The sequence below is a fragment of the Chelonia mydas genome, chromosome 2 (assembly GCF_015237465.2).
Source record: "Chelonia mydas isolate rCheMyd1 chromosome 2, rCheMyd1.pri.v2, whole genome shotgun sequence".
NCBI lineage: Eukaryota > Metazoa > Chordata > Testudines > Cheloniidae > Chelonia > Chelonia mydas.
In genome coordinates, this window is record NC_057850.1 from 257,021,278 (window position 1) to 257,042,831 (window position 21,554).

At 47.0% G+C, this 21,554-nt stretch overlaps 1 protein-coding gene across 4 annotated transcripts in view; it reads right to left on the bottom strand.

Annotated features, from left to right (window-relative positions):
• Nucleotides 1–877: 877 nt before the first annotated feature.
• The window catches only part of CCDC12 (coiled-coil domain containing 12), an 83,022-nt gene continuing 62,345 nt past the window's right edge, over nucleotides 878–21,554 (bottom strand). For 2 of the 4 annotated variants that reach the window (XM_043541722.1, XM_043541723.1), the window contains exons 3-7: nucleotides 12,187–12,266; nucleotides 5,504–5,565; nucleotides 5,346–5,380; nucleotides 3,744–3,820; nucleotides 878–2,060 (exon numbers count right to left, since the gene is read on the bottom strand). In XM_043541722.1, coding sequence (XP_043397657.1) covers nucleotides 1,981–2,060; nucleotides 3,744–3,820; nucleotides 5,346–5,380; nucleotides 5,504–5,565; nucleotides 12,187–12,266 — 334 coding nt within the window. In that variant the 3' untranslated portion in view covers nucleotides 878–1,980. The remainder of the gene's footprint in view (nucleotides 2,061–3,743; nucleotides 3,821–5,345; nucleotides 5,381–5,503; nucleotides 5,566–12,186; nucleotides 12,267–21,554) is intronic. The other 2 variants (XM_037891288.2, XM_037891287.2) reach the window with 2 other exon arrangements.

Sequence of the window (21,554 nt, forward strand, 5' to 3'; positions counted from 1 at the left end):
GCTAACTAGCAGTATGTACCTGCTAGCTGGGACATTTTATTTGTATCCTGTGTAAACTCTGCTCGAAAGATCCCTGTCAAATTCTTACACATCAGATGTTGCATCTCAGGAACTCCAAAGCTTTTAAATGTATATAGGCTGTCCAGCATACCCCATGGTGACGTCACAGCATCTGGTCTGTTCTCTTGTGGCTGTATAGTCTGATCAGTGAATAGATCAGGTCATGAACTGATGTCACATAGGAAAGTGCAGGCTCCCACTGAGGAGTTGGCATGATCCTTGGCCCTTTTTTCCACCTGTTTTTCACATCCGTCTTCCTCAAAGTGTTTACAACCTTCATCACTAGCTGCTCTCTACGACAGGTCTATCCTTTACAATGTCTTCAGAGTGATCTGCATTTATACCACACAAAGTGAGCTTTTAAATAAATCCCACACTTATGGGAATGCTGCTACCACAAATGTGATTCAACCAGGAGTTGGCTAGTCTGGTCCAGATCCCAGGGCAAATGGGACCCCACTCTCACAAAGGGGACCTAGGAACGCCCCCTGATGCTCTCCGTGAAGTTAGGGCCACTGGAAAGGATTCATTATTCAAAAAGAGCCAAAGGCCCAAGCTCCTGCAGAGCTGTGAATATCGACACAGGTTTTAGAAAGTCATAGTAATAATCTGACACCGAATGGGGCGTGTTCATGGCTGCGGCTCCTCACCTGTGCGCTCCTGAGCTGATGCTGCCCGGGCACCACTCCCTCCCCCACAAAGCGGATGCAGCCGGCCCACAGACTAAACCCAATGTGAAATTAACTACCTCTGCAGCACATGCTCTCGTGCCCTCCCCGCTGAACTGATGTGCCCAGCGCAGGAACGGGACATTTTGCATCGTTGCCGTATCATTTTATTATAAAAAATAACCAAAAACCCTTGTGGCAGCCCAGTTTTATCTGTAACAAAACCCACCGATACGGCACATGCTACACAACCTCCTGGGGGGGGGGGGGGGGGGAGGATCGGGATCAAAAAGCAAAAGGGAACAATATGAATCGTACATGAATCTCTTCTAGACTGCAGGCATGGCCGCTTTTAGTGACCACGCAGAAAGCTTTCCAGCTGCAAGGCCATTTCGGGATTCTTTTGTACAGTCATTGGTCTTTTCTTGCCCTCAGCAAAGTCTCCCATGCAAGGAGAGGCTTCATCCCTCATCCGTTTAAGTGACGACAGCTCACCAGCCCCTCTTGTATATTACACAGTTATGCCATGTGCTCAGCTGTACTGCAGGAGAGATAACAGAGGTCAGCAAAAGAATTGGTACTATATGCATGCGCGCGCACACACACACACACACAGCATAGAAACACGGTGTCTGCACTGGCCAAAGAAAGCGTTTGCACTTCTCTAGCACACTGCTCTTAAACATGGCTTGGGCTAGAAAGATGCTCCACCATTCCCTGACCAGTGTAGGTAGGGGCCACAATTCTCACGTGACGTTCCCAGAGATGATCGCTAAGCACAGGGCTTTGTGGTGTCCTGCACGCCACTCATGAGCCATTTGCTCCTTTAATCTGATCCAGTGCTTTATCCGAGAACTTTTCCTTCATCAAAAGTCCAGAAAAGCTCCATTGGACACCCTCCCCCCAGCAATCCCAAACCACATACTGCAACGATCACCCCCTGCGAAGCTGAGCCAGAGAGCCAGGCACGCTCGCCGGGGGATGAGAACGCAGTGTGCAGCATGCACGTTGCATGGAGCATTCCCGTGTGAAATGCTCACACACAGCAAGCCACATGCTTGTGGGTCTAGACAGGACTGCAGGGCTCCCCATACCTGCCCCTTTAGGAGCTGTGGCTAAAGCATTCAAGTCTCAGAGAGACACTACCCTCTACCCAAGTCCAAGGGAGTTAAGGATTCTGTTAGCAAGAGTGACCAGACCAATCTGACAAGTCCCAATGTGTCTGTGCTCTGAGACAGCCAACCAGACCTCCTTAATCAGAATCACTTCCTTCCTGCTTTGCTGATCCAACAGCTGATGCCAGTTCTTCCTCTTGGCCTCTCAATCGCTCTCCTGTGCGGGCAACAGAAAAGCCAGTCAGCGATCATTGTGTAACCGGAGTTTAGAACGGCACGTGAAGGGGGTGATCTGAACTGTGCTACCCAAACTTCCAGGATGTCCACCAACCTTGCCAGCAAGTCTCCCTGCTCCATTGACTCTGAATTGGCTCAGGTCCCAGTTATTTCTGGAGTGGATGTGGGTGTCACCCAACTGGCTGGGCGAATCTGGATTCTACTGTACAACCTGTACCACTGTAGCCTCGGGGCACATCCCATAGACATGTCTATCTGCCCACGGTGGGCAACAGTATTACCCCTCCCCGAATCAGCCACCCGCCCATCAGGGAAGCAATCAAGGGGAACTAACAATGGTTTAGACATATCTGGTGAGGGCTTGGCTGGAAGCATGGTCTGAGGACCTACACAATTTGGCTGGCTGACTGCCCGAGGAAGGCAGCATTACTCTTCACTCCAGAGACCACCTCAATGCCTCTAGAGAGAGGACACCTGGGGGGCTCATTCCTGACACTATTCCACAGCCTTTCGTTTTAAAAAGTTCTGCCGACCTCCACTGAGCTTGCACTGGAGATCGTTCTCAGCCATGAAATTGCTGGAAAAGTCAAGATTCAGAGCAGAACTGGAAATAAAGTTACAGCATCGGTGCTAAGCGTTGTCCAGAGAGCTCCAGCTCTCTACAAGTCCAACATGTTTAAAACACTCTCTCTGTTCATGTCCACTCATGTTGTAAAGTCCTTTCTGCTGCTTTCTAGACTGAGTGAGAAACTGGCTGTGACCCTATGCACCTCTCTGTTCACACGCTACACACAACTGTAATACTCTTTATACAAAACACACCTTGTGCAGAATGATTTGAAAACTAATAAGTCACTGATCATTACTAGGCTTGTGTAGTGTGTAAAGAGTTCTGAGTACATGCTGGAATTATGACTAAAATGTGTTTAAACCAGGCATGTCCGGGGGAGTTGGTAAACTGGTCTGTCCTAAAGAAAGGAAGGTTTACCTCAATTGACATATAAGCAGAAAATGGGGCCATCAAACTAACAAGGGGAGGAGATCACAGCATAGAGAACACTTTGCATTTTAGCAAACACCCTGGGAGGGAAGAAAGAGCTGGGAACTTCCTTCTCCACCAGACTCAACGTTGCCTTCCTCACAGCTTGAAGGAACCGTACTTTGAGGGTAACCTTCAGAAGAATCCATTTCAAAGGTTCACTGGACTATAAAAGAAAGGGGCAGAAAACCCAAATTCTCTCTCTCACCTAAAATGACAAAGGAACCAGCCCTTTGGGTTCTGGAGGAGATCCAGGCAGGGAGCAAAAGCAGCACTTCGGGGCACTCAGGGTTGTAATACAAACAGTGACCCAACCTCCCACTGGTCTGAATTGCACCCTGAAGTGTGTCATGGACCATCAACAATATTTACTGCCTGAAAATGAGGCCACGATTTTCAAAGATAAATACAGAGGCACCTAAGTAAATAGTCTGCTTCTCAAAGGGCTGAGCTCCCCCGGAGATCCTTCTGAGCTCAGAAGCAACTGTTGGGAGCACTTATACAGATGCATACAGATCAATTAAAGAGCCTAATTTTTGTCTCCTGCCTTTGAAAAATCTTGGCCCCAGTCCTTCCAAGTCTATAACCATTTCCACGTTAGTTCAACAGCAGCAGTGCACTTACTTATCAATTCAGCAATTGCCCTTTGCGTTCTCTTCTCCAGTTTTTCCAGTTTCTTGGCTACGTCTCGCTTTAAATCCCTGGGGGAGAGGATTGTAATTTAGCAAAAAAGCCCAACACACAAGCACACCCAGACACAAAGCTAGCCCACCAGCTAGCCCAGCAGAAGGGATCCATGAGTCTATTCAGAGCCAGTCTGGGGTCTCAAATGAAGAACAGCCACAGAAACACCGCATCTGCAGTGTAAGCTCCTTGGGGCAGAGATTGTGTCTTACAGAGCAAGCTGCCAGCACTTTAATCATCATCAGAGCCAATGCAAGGGCCATGCAGACCAGTCGGATGGAATACCCCTGCCACTGGTGGTCCCTAAATACCACCGCCAGAGCAGGGGAGCAGCGGCATTCCCTTAAAACAGGAATTAGATGGAAAGGGTAAGAAAAGTGCCAGCTTCATGGAGGCACGGGGGAGTTTCACCTCACTGGGGGAAGAAGGGGAATGAAGAAATCTTTGGCCACTGCCCCTCCCTACAGGGCAATTCTTGCCCTTCCTAAGTGTGAGAAGAGAAGCACCATCTACAAGACCGAGGATTCCATGAGATTCCTGGTGGCCACAAGTGTCTCTGAATTGCTGACACTTCGCAAGACCCACAACTCACATTAGTCCCTCCTCAACGCCCGTGCCCAGCGATCCATGTGGCACAACAACAGTCAAACTCAAAGAGAAGCCAACTCACCAGCTGAGCACAAAACACCAACACTCAACCAGTGAGGACCCCTTGGGGAGAAACGGTCTAACGCACCCACTGCTGAGCGGCCACACAGGCCACCTCCATCTATCGGGCTTCAGAACAAGGAGGATGTGAAAATCCAGCTGAGGAGCACATTGGGCCAGGCCCTTCTGTGCCCCCACTTCCATCAGAAACCTGCCCCACACTCTTTGAACACAGATGCTCTTGGCTTCGGAGGGCCCTGTCAGTAACATATTCCTTAGCTTGTTATCCTGCACATGCTGTTCCAGCTGTGTGCGTGAAGCCTGGTGCCTGTCCACATGCTGAAATCAGGGTGCTGTCATGCTGTGGGACCATCGTTCACAGTGTGTTTGTACAGTACCAAGCACACCAGGGCCTCGACCCCAATCGAGCCTCCACATGCAACCGCAGTGCAAAGAATACAAGCTTCACCAGATCCTTTCATCATTAGGCAAATAGAAACAAGACAAATTGTATCCATCCTAGAAACTCCCAGAAGGTGGAGATCAGCACCACTTATCTGTCCCATCTAGCTAATCCCAAGAGCCAGAGCTTGTTCATTCTCTACAGGACATTTACTAGGGTTTTCTGCAGTCTAGCTTTTGTGATGTCCAGGGATGGGGATTTTATTTCTCTCCTTGGGAGACTGTTCTACACTCAGATCTCACTACTGGGAAGTTTCCCTTGATACTGAACATAAGTTTCCCAATTTTTTGTAATCCCAGGTGGTACAACCTTAACAGGGTTAAAGTTATGGAAATAGCTGGAGAGCGTCCCTGCGACCATGAACACACACGCGGATGTTTAGGACTAAAAGGACTGAATCTATGCAAGCTGATTCCTAAAATTGCGCTTACCAGTCTGGCTTTCTGGGGGCGAGGTTTGCCAAATCCTAGGGGAAAAAGAACAAAGGAATTCTCATTAAGAGCAGCCAAACTCATGTAATGGAAAAGAGTGAGTTTACAAGTGTGCACAATTATATTTCAAAGCAGGTACTGAAGACCAAGACACATACCACTTCTTCAATAATAGGCTCTGGCTTTGCTGCTTCCAGTTGGTCTTTCACCTTATCTTCCACTAGAGGGAACAATAGAACAACAAATGTTCACAAATTTCAGGAGTAGCAGCCGTGTTAGTCTGTATCCGCAAAAAGAACAGGAGGACTTGTGGCACCTTAGAGACCAACAAATTTATTTGAGCATAAGCTTTCGTTGGCTACAGCCCACTTCATCAGATGCATGCCGTGGAAAATACATTAGGACGATTTTATATACACAGAGAACATGAAACAATGGGTGTTACCATACACACCATAACGAGAGTGATCCGTTAAGGTGAGCTATTACCATGAAGAGAGAAAAGAAACCTTTTGTAGTGATAATCAAGATGGTCCATTTCCAGCAGTTGACAAGAACGTGTGAGGAATTGAGGGGGGGGGGAGAGACGGACTGACTAAACATGGGGAAATAGTTTTACTTTGTGTAATGACACATCCGCTCCCAGTCTTTATTCAAGCCTAATTTAATGGTGTCCAGTTTGCAAATTAATTCCAATTCAGCAGTCTCTCGTTGGAGTCTGTTTTTGAAGTTTTTTTGTTGAAGAATTGCGACTTTTAGGTCTCTAATCTAGTGACCAGAGAGATTGAAGTGTTCTCCGACTGGTTTTTGAATGTTATAATTCTTGACGTCTGATTTGTGTCCATTTACTCTTTTACGTAGAGACTGTCCAGTTTGGCCAATGTATATGGCAGAGGGGCATTGCTGGCACATGATGGCATATATCACATTGGTAGATGTGCACATGAACGAGCCTCTGATAGCATGGCTGATGTGATGTTAACAAAGTGACTTATAAGAAAGCCAGCATGAAGACGATGCTTCACTTTGGTATTTAAGAAGCTTTTACAAAACCTAACCCCAACAGGCATGCTTCTCTACAAAAACATTCCCCTGCAACTTTTGCAACCCAAACACTGCACTCCAGAAGCAAAACAGACCATAAACCACGTGAAACTGATGTCCATCGTCCGAACCGAGAGAAATGCAAGGAGTGAACAGCAGCAGCCCTGAAGTCAATTGGACTCAAACCGGGTTTTAATATAACCTCTGCTGCTGTAACATTGGAAAGGAAATGGATTTGCTTATAACATATGACTTGAGTTGACTATGTCAATTTAAAGCAAGTAGTGATGCACAGGACAGAGCCTTCCTGCAGGAGTAGCATTTTCTAGAGCCGTCCCTCTCAACAGGGACCGGCTTGCTGCCTTCCTAGACTGCGGTAGGGAGATCTCAGGGACTGGCACCAGTCCACTGGTCGCTGAGAAACACCGTCTTAGTGGAAGGACAGAGCCTCACAATCTGAAGCATTGAAAAGATGATTGGCAAACTTTATTCCCAGCTATTACTGTATTTAGAGTAATCATGGGAGACTTCCCACTCCACAGCTCTGTGGCAAGTTACTTTTAAACTCCTTATGGTAATTCTTTACATTATCCATCCCAGAACTCAGACTTACACACAGCATATGATACCTCCTTCCCTCCTGTGATGGGCACATCCACCACTGAGAAAGAAACACCCCGACCGGGAGAACTCTGAACTCAGAGAAGTACCCAAACTAGATTAAAATCCCTGCTTCAAAACTAATGTAAAGCCCCAAGTGGAACAAGAGACAGGGAAAAACCAACGACAGAATTCCATCTTTCTTTCTGCCCAGACATTGCAAGAGGGAGAGGTCCGGACACTCCGAGCACAGCAATATTTACTGGTGGACATGATTCTGCACTTGCGAGTGCTATTTCTATCCCATGCCCCCTCCCCCGGGTGTTAGAAATGCAGACTGCAAATGCGCATTGAGGATTGGGAAACTCTAGCCTGTTGGTTTAATTTGTGCCTGTTTTGTGCTTCCATGGATGCTCCTGGCCAGAGAGGAAACGGCTTTGAATGATGGAAACAAAACACAGAAATATGGAAAAGATGAAGTAGGATTAGTGAAGGGGGCTGTCACAGAGCAGAACCTGCTCTACTCCCTTGGCAAACTCAGGCTAGGACTATAATATGGTTAGATACCAACTCTGCTTAGAGCGTGGTTCAGTTCAGGTGACAGGAAGGAGCTCTCTATACCAGTGGTTCTCAACCTGTGGCCCACGGGCTGCTAGCAGCCCACTACAGCTGCAGCCCATGTGACATCTTCAGGGCCATACAGGAAGTATATATAGTGTGTGGATGCGGCCCACATAACAGAGAGCTGCACATGCAGCCCACAATGGTAAATAGGTCGAGAATCACTGCTCCATACTGTAAGATCAGGCTGTGACATGGGAGGACTTGCAGTAGAGAGGTCCTCTCCATTTTGTTACCTGACCTCTACGTCAAACTAATTTACTTATGTGGTTCTAAATGAATACACCCTGTTCTGATACACATCAGGATTCCTGACTTATCTCTGCCCCCCGCAATCAAATCACTGATTTTAAACAAGCCTAAACCCCAAATTTCCATGCTTCAGCTACAGAGCAACTCCTCTCCCAAGACATACAGCACCACACGCTTTCAGAGGCAAGGCTCCTGAAGGCAGCGTTGGGCTATTACAAGTCGCTGGTGTTCTCTTTAAAGGAGGTCATACCTCTGTCGAGGGGCTGGTAAAGACGACCGGTTCTCAGACTTCCCTGGAAACAATCGAGGCAGCTATGCCCCCCCTTCCCACTCTGATGACTGTGGGAAAAAGCCGTTATTGTTTCCCAGGAGGGCAAACTATGAGATTCTGCCCACAGCTGAGATCCACAGAGGCCCCAGTATTTCTAATTATAGCCACCACTCCCGCACTCAGCACTCTGGAAAGGATGAAGAGGAATACCCCGAACTCATTCCTGCCACTGCCATTGTTTGGCACATATTTTAAAGAGCTCTCTTCTGTGAGGGTTTACCAACACCATGCTGGCAGCAAGACAAATCGGGATTTTTGTTTTACATTAATTAAGGGTACACGGATTTTCAAGCTGGAGAACGGTGCCAGATTGAAAGCCCTGAAGTTATGGCTAATAGTTTCAAACATAGTTGTTTAAAAAGTTAGGTACCTGAATAAAAGTTGCCTGATTCTCGGAGGGTGCTGGGCACTCACAGCTCTCACTGACTTCCAGGAGAGCCCTGCTCCTCTGAAAACCAAATGACTACTTTACAGGCCTGAATTTGGCTTTCCATAGCTAATTTTAGGCACCCACGTTGGGAACCTTTGGCCCGATGCTGTGGGCCCACAGAAAAGCTTCTACAAGGGCAGTCACAATATAATCTCCTCCACGCTGCCACACTGATGTGCCTCAACCCCGACCTCAAGGGAACCACCACTGGAGGGCGGTCTCCATGCTCCTTCGATCCTTGGCACATCTGCCGAGCCGCTCAACGGAGCCTGTTAGTGGGAGACACAGACTCCGGTGTAACAGAATTGGTTCTGAACCTCACAGACTCATTTCACACAGGCCATCTCACACTGCCAATAAGCAGGGAAGCCCTTTCCATCACTTCTAACCCGAGCTGGAGTCAAACCCATGAGCCAGAGAAGAAAGGATTGACTGACCTGTTGAGAAGCCTCTGGCCCATTCTTTGGAAACATAAGCATAAATGATGTGGTAGTTACATCTGCTGGGAGGTGAAGCCACGCTGTTGTTCCTGCCTATGCCGTCCCAACTCCTGCTCATTTCCCGCTAGTAATCGCCACAGTCTGTGGGAGAGGTTTATATGAAGTATAAAAACCCAGACATGGGCACTGAACCACTCTAGTCTAGTCTCTGTAGGGCCAATTCACTGTCACACTCAGATGGCTTCTAGGATACAGGGACTATTTGCTCAATTCCCAGATACTGCTGGGAACGATGATTTCATTCACCCTCCGAGCCATTCGAGATTCCCCAACTGGGCAGTGGGTACCACACAGCTGAGTTGGACCAAGTTTGACACTAAGACTGACCGACCGTGGGAGAAGCAATAACAGCGTAAATACTGAAGAGAGACTCGGTTAGACTAATCTCTTCAGAGCAGGGAGTGCAGCTGGTACTAAATTCCCAGAGTGGTAGGCACGTGCCCAGCGCTACTGGTTTATCATAATAAATCGGACTAAAAAAAAAAGTTAGGCAGGTTTCCAACAGTTGGTTTGAATTCAAAAAGAAAGGACTGGTGATATGGAATCTTTCCCCTCAAGGTCACAGGGTCAAAGGTAGCAAAGGTCAGTGGCTTAACGGATGGACAGCTGCTTGACAGCCAGCATCAAATGAGTATGGTGGATCTCCTCCCAGTGACGAGTGGAAAGGATCTAGATGAAAACTGTAACTGGGCCCTTGTTGGCAGCTAGAGCAGAGGCCAAGGATTGAAGCGTTCCTGCTACAGCACTAGCAGAGGTGGTCTCTCCAGATAGGGCAACGTGCAGGAAATTGGGCCTGCTGCTGACCCTGTCCTATAGGCAGAGGACTTCACTCTCCAGGGTGATCAATCCAGTATCTTTCACATCTTCTACATTTTGTTTTTTAAATCATAGAATATCAGGGTTGGAAGGGACCTGAGAAGGTCATCTAGTCCAACCACCTGCTCAAAACAGGACCAACACCAACTAAATCATCCCAGCCAGGACTTTGTCAAGCCTGACCTTAAAAACATCTAAGGAAGGAGATTCCACCACCTCCCTAGGTAACGCATCCCAGTGTTTCACCACCCTCCTAGTGAAAAAGGTTTTCCTAATATCCAACCTAAACCTCCCCCACTGCAACTTGAGACTATTACTTCTTATTCTATCATCTGCTACTACGGAAAACAGTCTAGATCCATCCTCTCTGGAACCCCCTTTCAGGTAGTTGAAAGCCGCTATCAAATCCCCCCTCATTCTTCTCTCCCGCAGACTAAACAATCCCAGTTCCCTCAGCCTCTCCTCATAACTCATGTGTTCCAGTCCCCTAATCATTTCTGTTGCCCTCCGCTGGACACTTTCCAATTTTTCCACATCCTTCTTGTAGTGTGGGGTCCAAAACTGGACAAAGTACTCCAGATGAGGCCTCACCAATGTCGAATAGAGGGGAATGATCAAGTCCCTCTATCTGCTGGCAATGCCCCTACTTATATACCCCAAAATGCCATTGGCCATTTTGGCAACAAGGGCACATTCTTGACTCATATCCAGCTTCTTGTCCACTGTAACCCCTAGGTCCTTTTCTGCAGAACTGCTGCCGAGCCATTCGGTCCCTAGTCTGTAGCGGTGCATGGGATTCTTCCATCCTAAGTGCAGGACTCTGCACTTGTCCTTGTTGAACCTCATCAGATTTCTTTTGGCCCAATCCTCCAATTTGTCTAGGTCCCTCTGTATCCTATCCCTACCCTCCAGAGTATCTACCTTTCCTCCCAGTTTAGTGTCATCGGCAAACTTGCTGAGGGTGCAATCCACACCATCCTCCAGATCATTAATGAAGGTATTGAACAAAACCAGCCCCAGGACCGACCCTTGGGGCACTCCACTTGATACAGGCGACCAACTAGACATGGAGCCATTAATCACTACCCGTTGAGCCGGACGATCTAGCCAGCTTTCTATCCACCTTATAGTCCATTCATCCAGCCCATACTTCTTTAACTTGCTGGCAAGAATACTGTGGGAGACCATGTCAAAAGCTTTGCTAAAGTCAAGGAACAACACGTCCACTGCTTTCCCTTCATCCACAGAACCAGTTATCTCGTCATAGAAGGCAATTAGATTAGTCAGGCATGACTTGCCCTTGGTGAATCCATGCTGACTGTTCCTGATCACTTTCCTCTCCTCTAAATGCTTCAGACTTGATTCCTTGATGACCTGCTCCATGATTTTTCCAGGGACTGAGGTGACGCTGATTGGCCTGTAGTTCCCTGGATCCTCCTCCTTTCCTTTTTTAAAAGATGGGCACGACATTAGCCTTTTTCCAGTCTTCCGGGACCTCCCCTGATCACCATGAGTTTTCAAAGATAATGGCCAATGGCTCTGCAATCACATCCGCCAACTCCTTTAGCACTCTCGGATGCAGCGCATCCGACCCCATGAACTTGTGCTCGTCCAGCTTTTTTAAATAGTCCTGAACCACTTCTTTCTCCACAAAGGGCTGGTCACCTCCCTCCCCATGCTGTGCTGCCCAGTGCAGTAGTCTGGGAGCTGACCTTGTTCGTGAAGACTGAGGCAAAAAAAGCATTGAGTACATTAGCTTTTTCCACATCCTGTCACTAGGTTGCCTCCCTCATTCAGTAAGGGGCCCACACTTTCCTTGAATTTCTTCTTGTTGCTAACATACCTGAAGAAACCCTTCTTGTTACTCTTCACATCTCTTGCTAGCTGCAACTCCAAGTATGATTTGGCCTTCCTGATTTCACTCCTGCATGCCTGAGCAATATTTTTTATATTCCTCCCTGCTCATTTGTCCAATCTTCCACTTCTTGTAAGCTTCTTTTTTGTGTTTAAGGTCAGCAAGGATTTCACTGTTAAGCCAAGCTGGTCGCCTGTCATATTTACTATTCTTTCTACACATTGGGATGGTTTGTCCCTGTAACCTCAATAAGGATTCTTTAAAATACAGCCAGCTCTCCTGGACTCCTTTCCCCCTCACGTTATTCTCCCAGGGGATCCTGCCTGGGAGAATGGGGGGAGGCATCGTTACGACCTTCCCAAGCTCTCAAAAACTCCCCCTCCAGCACCTACCTGAGGCTGGCTTGGCCTGAGGCACCTTCCTTTTCTTGAGATCTTCATCCTCGGGAATGTAATTTCGCAGCTTGAGCTCCCTAGAAAAGAAGGGGAGAAAGCAGGAGAAGCATAAACACATGCACATCCCCCTCACCAGGCTGCCACCATCTTAACTGACATGCACAAGAACAGAAATGCAGAAGCCAAAGTTCTCACTTTCTCTAATCATAGAATATTAGGGTTGGAAGAGACCTCAGGAGGTTATCTAGTCCAATCCCCTGCTCAAAGCAGGACCAACACCAACTAAATCATCCCAGCCAGGGCTTTGTCAAGCCAGACCTTAAAAACCTCTAAAGATGGAGATTCCACCACCTCCCTAGGTAACCCATTCCAGTGCTTCATCACCCTCCTAGTGAAATACTGTTTCCTAATATCCAACCTAGACCGCCCCCACTGCAACTTGAGACCATTGCTTCTTGTTCCGTCATCTGCCACCATTGAGGACAGCCTAGCTACATCCCTATAATCAATAAATAAGAAGAGAGACTTTGAATTAGATGGACACAATTAAGGCTGGTTGCCCCTTGAAGAGAGGCAAATTCGACAGACCAGCCACCTACTCAAGCATTTTCTCTGTGGCAAACAGTGCGTCAAGAGAGAAGTCCTGGCGGTGGAGGGGTCCATATTTCACTGCTTCGATACACATGGCATTACACTGAAAGAAGCGGGTTTGATTCTCCCAGCAGGAAAGCCACAATGGGGTCCATTCACCTGTGGCATAATGCCATTGCTGACGTGACTGAAGCCAGCAGAGCCACAGCACTGGTATCAGGTCAAGGTGCAAGAAAGTAATGGCATATTTCAAGGTAAGAGATCATTTAAAGGTTAATTGGAATTGAACAGCCCTTGTTTGCCTCATATCCAGAGTGTTTAAACCCAGCTATTTATGGAAGGTGAGCGCAAAGCAACATGCAAAGAGAAGGCAATGTGGATTTCTGTGCAGAGTTCTTCCACTCGGGCTGTGTGGGCAGGCAGAGGGAAACTATGCTCAGCATCGCGATATGTGTTCATTAACCCTTCCAATTCTTTCCAGGCCCAGATGTGAAGAGTTCCAGAGATGCTGCCGAACCCCTCTCCTATTGGGTCCATTTTTTGGTCCTTTTCATAATCTTTTTCCGGTTTAAGTCTATTTTTTTAGGTGTTTCAATACTAATGGAGGTCCTGACCCTGCACATATGTAACTTTATTCATTTGTAAAAAGAAAAGGAGTACTTGTGGCACCTTAGAGACTAACCAGTTTATTTGAGCATGAGCTTTCGTGAGCTACAGCTCACTTCATCGGATGCATAAGATGCTATGCATCCGATGAAGTGAGCTGTAGCTCACGAAAGCTCATGCTCAAATAAACTGGTTAGTCTCTAAGGTGCCACAAGTACTCCTTTTCTTTTTACGAATACAAACTAACACGGCTGTTACTCTGAAACTTATTCATTTGTGTAACCTCATTACTTCAGTGGGATTACTTGTACATCATCTCGCACAGTAGGGGTCCCTGGTGCCACAGTCAGACAAATAATAATAATAAGCAAGCATCTGCATATGCTTTTGCAAGATCAGGGCCTTGAAAGGCAAGATCTCAGAGTAGGGACCTTGTCTCATGTGCTTGTGAACAATGCTAAGCAACAGCTGGTGCTATATAATAGTATTTTAGCCCATAAGGCAAATTAAGAAGATTAAAACAATCCAACACTTTAGATTGGTTTATCTGTTCAAGATGCTCTAAAGCTTTCGATTGGTTTAAATTGTTAATGCATCTTTAAGGCCCTCAGTTTAAACTGCAAAATGCATTAAAAATTGTGGGGGAGGGGAGATGGACAAGAGGCTTAGAGAAAAAGCCAAGGGGTGGGAGCCTATCACGCTGTTCTAAAAACCATTTCTTAAATGATGCACTGGAGAGTAATTCATACCTAGAAATTCATACCTACCCTGCGATACCTAAGGGGCTGCAGGCTCTTCTATTTGTAATGAACCTTGAAATTAACTCACTTTTTGGTTAGGCACTTGCATCAGTCAGAACGGCCCTGGAAGAGCATTTGACTGCTGCTGGGCAGCTTATTGGATGACAACACTTTTTCATCTAGATCCTGCGTAAGTACTGAATTGTTTTTTTCCCTTTAAAGAAAAAAAAAGAAATCAGTGATGGAGCAATTTGGGATTTTTCAACTTTTAATGGCCAGTTTTAACACAGAGGCCATTTCCCACTGGATGCTCGGGCCTCTGTCTTTAAAGGCAAGTTATATGTGAGGTATGCCACTGTCAAGGTTCCCTCCCCACTCTGAACTCTAGGGTACAGATGTGGGGACCTGCATGAAAACCTCCTAAGCTTATTTTTACCATCTTAGGTTAAAACTTCCCCAAGGTACAAACTATTTTACCTTTTGCCCTTGGACTTTCGCTGCCACCACCAAACGTCTAACCAGTATATTTCTCGGAAAGAGTCCGTTTGGAAATGTCTTTCCCCCCAAAATCCTCCCAAACGTTACACCCCCTTTCCTGGGGAAGGTTTGATAAAAATCCTTACCAATTTGCATAGGTGACCACAGACCCAAACCCTTGGATCTTAAGAACAATGAAAAAGCATTCAGTTTCTTAAAAGAAGAATTTTAATAGAAAAAAAAGAATCACCTCTGTAAAATCAGGATGGTAAATACCTTACAGGGTAATTAGATTCAAAACATAGAGAATCCCTCTAGGCAAAACCTTAAGTTACAAAAAGAGACAAAAACAGGAATATCCATTCCATTCAGCACAGCTTATTTTCTCAGCCATTTAAAGGAATCAGAATCTAACGCATATCTAGCTAGATTACTTACTAAGTTCTAAGACTCCATTCCTGTTCTGTCCCCAGCCAAAGCATCACACAGACAGAGAGAGAAGGGCTTTGTTTCTCCCTCCCCCCAGCTTTTGAAAGTATCTTGTCTCCTCATTGGTCATTTTGGTCAGGTGCCAGCGAGGTTATCCTAGCTTCTTAACCCTTTGCAGGTGAAAAGGTTTTTCCTCTGGCCAGGAGGGATTTTAAAGGTGTTTAGCCTTCCCTTTATATTTATGACAGCCACCATTGCCAGTTTTAATCTGAAATCATTCTGGTCACACAAAAAGGGGCAGCGTTTCACTTGCTACTGTATGAATTCCTCCACCCAGCCAGCGGGCAACAATGTTGGTCTGCTAGTTCTGATACTGGGAACCAATTTCCCCTGTGTTTAACAGATCCCACTAAATCAGCTGCACTGCACAGAGAAAGAGAAAGGGAGAGAATCTACCCCCTTCCCCCACAGCGACAGGAAAGACAGTCCAGAGTTTTGGGTGCTAGCCTGGGACCTAGGCGACCCAGGTTAAATTCCCACCTCTGCCACAGACTTCGTGTGTGCCACTTGATCTTTCCATGCCTCAGTTCCCCAACTGTATGGGGATCACAGGACTTGCAAGGGGATTGGGGAGATAAATGAAAGTTTGCGGTGCTCAGATACTACGAGGAGGGGGGCACAGAAATATCTAAAATAAGCAGGAGAGGGAACCAAGCCCCAGAGCGATTCAGTGACTTAGCCAAGACGTTTGTGACTGAGCCTGGAACTGAGCCGAGATCTCAAGTTCCCCCCCGCCCCCAACATAACACCAAGAACCAGACCGACTTTCCCACCGTTGGGCAGATGCTGGTAGAACAAGGATGATGAAAAGAAACAGATTCCAACAGAGATCGGCATGGGCCTGACATACAAAGGGAAGCCAAACATTTCTCTCTTTGTGTCAAATGCAGGTCAGAGTTTATGGGATTCACCTTTAGACGTGTGTAGGGTGCAGTTGGCGCTGGGAGAGCTGCTGGGGAGAAACCGTTCGCTAAGCTGGTTTTATGAAGGAAAGACTTTACTGAGAGGGGGATGGGAAGCGACTGATTAACCTTACGGGGCCAGGTGTGTTATGATGACAAGAACTACTCCCCCGGGCAGCATCTTGGGGACTCCCAAGGCCACAGTCCCAGGGCCTGGAGTGATTAGTGGGTTTACCGAGATTTTTTTTTTTTAAAATGAAGGCAGCACTGGCTGATTGCTCTGGTCCAGGAGGGTCAGGATACTTAATACTTAATGAAGTCAGCAGGAGTGGCCGGGTACCCCACGCCCCACAAGAACCAGCCCTTTGTGCTGCAGAGTAGCAGTCACTAACAGCAGTGGCTATAACAGCAGTTATCATGGTTGACTGATCACCTCCCCAAGGGCTTTCCAATCTTTAATTCCCCCTCCCCGGCCCCGCCCCCAAGGCCAGTGGAATTTTAGCCCCATTACAATACACTGCTATTTATCCAAATAGCACGGGCAAGATGGATTCCATTTGGATAATGGAGAAAGCAGCCCTTCACCCCAGTCCTCTCCCTCAGTCAGAAACAGCTGGACAGGGTTCAGACTTAGCTGTTGTCATCATGCATGTACAGTAACTGCACGGCAGCAGACTCCCCGGCACCCAGGCTCCTGCGGCTGCTTGGCTCGGTGCGTGCATGCCCCAGCATTGGCTCCTTCGGGCCGCCCAGGGAGCAGCACAGAGGCTGCGTCGAAGAGGGAGCTGAGCACCTCGGTTCTGCATAAGCTCGGGCGAGAGCTACAACGCTGACCAGGTGAAGAGGTGGGGAGGAGGGCAGAGAGCAATGAGTGGGGATGTGCATGCATAGGTGGCAGCGGAGTTCATGCCAGCAGTTGGGCAGGGGCTTTCACTAGGGGTTTGCACACCAGCAGCTGGGCAGGGGCTTTCACTAGGGGTTTGCACGCCAGCAGCTGGGCAGGGGCTTTCACTAGGGGTTTGCACGCCAGCAGCTGGGCAGGGGCTTTCACTAGGGGTTTGCACGCCAGCAGCTGGGCAGGGTAGCACATGGGCAGTTGTTTTTTGGGGGAGGGGGAGCAGACAAGGAACAGATTCAGATAACGCAGAGGTTCAGATAATCGGGTTTCAGACAAACAGGAGTATACTGTGTATAGGTGGGGAAAACCGAAGCAGAGAGGTGAAATGTATTACCCAAGGTCACAGGGGTGGTGTCAGACATCGGAATAGGGATCGAGAGCCCCTAGCTTCCCATCTTATTCTCAGCCACTGAACCCCATCTCTCTCCATTGCAATGTATCTTTTTGTGCCTGCGTGGGAAGAGGAATTTAATCAATAGAGGTTAATTTACTATCATCGAGTCCTACCAGGAGAGCCAATTCCTTTCAGCAACTGCTAGCTGGCATGCTCCTTTCATTCCTTCTGGTCCCAAATGATTGATCAATTTTTTTTTTTTTCAGAACAAGGCCGCAGTGCTCTTCACACAAACATCTCAGGTTTATTTATGTTTTTATTAACAGTCCCCACTAAGCAGAATTTTGTTGCCAGCCTGGAGAAAACATCAGTAACTAATTCATCCAGAAGGTAATTGGATGTCAGGCAGTGCTGTTAGACACTTAGCCGGCAGGCCGGATCTAGTACGCTGAAGGGGTTTCTCTCACTAACCCAATAGAATCAGACTCTACAGAATGGAAGCATTCATTTAAAAGTCTTTAGTCACTTTAGTTCATGTCAAGAAGGTTTTCCTGTTAACTGAGTGTAAGCCACTGCAGACTTCCGGAGTTCAGCCACTCCAAAACAATAGCTCAGAGCAAACAAGTCAATAGGGTGGTACCATTAAGCCTAACTGTGACACTGGCAAGCCAGATTTCCAAATAACCATGTAGAATTTTGTGCCTGGTTACGTATGCAGATGCCACAGCCGGGTGCTCAGACTGGGAAACTGCTTGGACAAGTGGCCAAACAAAGGGCAGAAAACAGCAGCGGTCCTAAAAGCACTCAACATAGTATTTGTCCCCCGCGCTTCACTTCCTAAGACCCCCATTCTGCAAGCTTCTCTAGGCAAGCAAAAGGGTCAGCCCACGCAGAGCAACTTGCCGAAGCTACATGAAGGCCACGTTCTATGATCCTTGTGCAAACCTCCTATTCGCTGCTAGATTTCGAGAGGCCTCTGTGACCCTAATTTTGTAGGCCCCACCTCCCACTTAAAAGTGTTAAAACCCTCATTTGGCCCTCTCCAACGGAGGAGTTTGAGACCCTGAAGTAAGAGCGGGGATCCTGGAGAAAAACAGACCTTTCCCAACCGTGTCCAGGAGAACTTCAGCCTGGCTTCTGGCTGCCCCATGCCTTGTGAACACAGAGTGAGGACCACAGTGATCAGCCTGTAGGGTTTTACTGCTGGTGAAGTTTACACAAACCATTTCTATTAATACCGATATCAACCCAGGGCCACAGGGTTGTGTGTTAAGTGAACTGATCTGCAGACAAGGCAGAGCCAAATGGGCTCCTGGCAAGTAGCCCCTGCAGCCCTCAGTGTTGCAAGGCTTTGGCAGCCTTAAACCCACTCTCCATCTGGGGATACGCAGCACATGGACCAGGTAGCGAGGAAGCTCTAGCATAGTAAAGATAATAAGGTTTAAATCCGATTCCCCAACAGGCAGGAACGCAGTTTAGTAATAAAACAGCTTTTTGCCCATTGACGCTAAGCTGGATTCAAATCCCATGTCAGACTGCAAACAAAAACACGGGGGTTTTATCACCGTCAGCCTCCGATGGAGATTTATCCATGAGACAAAACAGCAAGTGCAGAATTTGTTTGGTGCTGCTCAGGACTGAGATAGCAACAACGCCGTGGGCCAGGACTGAGATGCACCAGCAGAGCCATGTAAGGGGCCTGGGATAAGGGCAGCAATGATGCTGCAGGTGCAGAAAACTATTCAGTGCCTAGATGTACTACACCCAATTACAGCCATGGCTTTTAGTTCCTCACTAAATTCACTCACGACTGTTTGAAACAAACAAAAAAGGATCCCTTTAATTGTTCAATGTAAGACAATGCCACGCACCTGCCTCCTGTAATTATCAGTGCCCACTGTTCCTGGCAGCTGCCTCCCAGAAGTGCTCATGGATTATGGACTTAATCCCCAAGGCTCCAGCGCTCATCAGGAAGAGACAGAGCTGGTTTATGTTAGTCTTTCCCACTCTCTGACTTCTTGCCCACCCTCACCCCATGGCTCCTTGTTGAAGATCTGTAATGTTTTACGGCAAAGAGGTAGCGTGATGCCAAATCAAACCTAGGTTTCAGAGTAGCAGCCGTGTTAGTCTGTATCCGCAAAAAGAACAGGAGTACTTGTGGCACCTTAGAGACCAACACATTTATTTGAGCATAAACTTTCGTGGGCTAAAACCCACTTCATCGGAGCATCCCACGAAAGCTTATGCTCAAATAAATTTGTTAGTCTCTAAGGTGCCACAAATCAAACCTAGTAATTTATTGTAGGAAATGAATAGACTAGGAGAGGCGGGATTTAATGGGCTACCTTGAAAAGCAAAGGCTTTACAGAGGCTGGAGAGAGCAAAATCAAGGTAACTGATTTCTCTAGCACTCTTTCATCCCCAAAAACAGATCACAAAGCACTTCACAGACTATGAGTTTGATCCAAATCTGGCTGAAGTCAACAGAAAGACGCCCACTGACGTCAGTGGGATTTGGATCACGCCCTATATTTAGGAGGCACTCCAATGAACTGCAGCCTCTTCTGGGGTAAAAGGCAACACCGGGTTAAGAGCACCCAGCAATGCTACATGGCCATTTAGATGCTAGAAAAAAGTTTTCATTCATTCTGCCAGTTACTAAAAAAGAAAACCCTGTTAATGCAATGTTAAGGCTGCAGTGTTAAGGAATCAAAGTCAGACAATAAGGATGTTTAGACTGATTGAATCTCCTTATCTTTACCCCTTCCCCCATAGGCCCATGCACTGGGATACATTTAATAAATGTGATCACGTATTTCTCAGATACAACATAAGACACCTTAGCACCAGAGTGGAGGCGTATCAGCAAGACTGGCCCAGGACCTCCATCACTCACACCAAGCAAGGTGCAGCTGGGTAAGGCAAGCTCTTACTGAATTTACGGCACGACTGTCACCTAGGGTCTAATGGAATCCACAGTGAAGTATTGTCCTTTTAACTACATCTCTCTCTGTTTTTAATATTTTACCATTTTTTGTACAAATGGTTTTGTAGTTCAACAGAAATACAGCATTATCCAGAGAACACAGCTTCTTACCTCATGACTTCATAAACCCCACATTTGGGAATGCACAGGTGAGCTACGACGACTGCATGCGCAACTGCAGTAATTGAGCATCCAAATGACCAGCACAGTAATTAATGGGGCAATAGCACATGGCATGGTATTTCTGAAAGCACAGGTCTAGATCACTTGGTTACAGGCAACAAATATGCCCATTACATTTATCTGCACTACAGAGCAGAGTCATGGAACCGCAGGTAAGCCTCAGACCAACTTTCCACTACAAGTCCCTACATCTAGCATTGGTTCTACTGGCACCTCCACTGGGGAAGAATTTCCTTAACGGGGTCAAAACCTCATTTTGAGGCACCAATCGAGCATCACCCAGGTGTGATGCAGCTGGTACTTGGAACTGCTGCATGGTAAAAACGCAGTTGGCATTTCAAACCAATACAGAGTTTGAAGAATAATTCCTATAAGATGTGAAGAACTAGCTTGATGCAAACAGAGGATACTTACAAAGTGCTTTCTCCAGTTTGTTTGCTTTTCACTCTAACGGCGTTGAGTGTTGCGTGCAGTGAACATTGTTTCCCAATTAATAAATGGGCTTTCAAAGTCTTTTGGTGATGCTTTTGCATGCCATCTCCTCATGCCTGTTTGAAGTGTGCTGTAATTTGCCAGGAAATCTTCTGAGAGCAACTTCCTCAGAGGCAGAGCCCATCACATGCTCCAGCTGCTATCACAAAGCAGCCACTTGAACTCTCATTAACTAGAATGCTTCAAAATGCAATACATTCGCATCTTGGTGAGGACAAGGTTAGTAGCGAGGAACAACTGTCTAGAACACTCAAGCGCGTTCTTTTAGGGGAAGAGTAATTGTTGTTAGCATTTTGAAAAGCAGGATGGGCAGAAGGCGCTGAAGTATTTTTTACAGGAGGGAAGACAAGGGGAAGCTTGCAGTAGGAGGTAGCAATTATTTCGACCTTCTAAATATTGCAAGGGATGTGCTCCTGCGTAATTCAGAAGCCATCCCCCACTGGCTCGTCTTCCTGCCAACCACCCATCCTCCTCCAATTCTGAAAGCTCACAAAACTTTAGACATTTCTAGATTCTTTCCACACACTCACTCCCTCAAGTCTTACTGCTCTAGGTGCCAGCTAAAGACCAGAAACAAGATGGTGCATCGGCTGCCCCAAGCCACAGCCAAAGCTCAATGGTTCATAATGCCCAAGATGCCAGCTGTCTCCTATTTTGAAGCACAAGT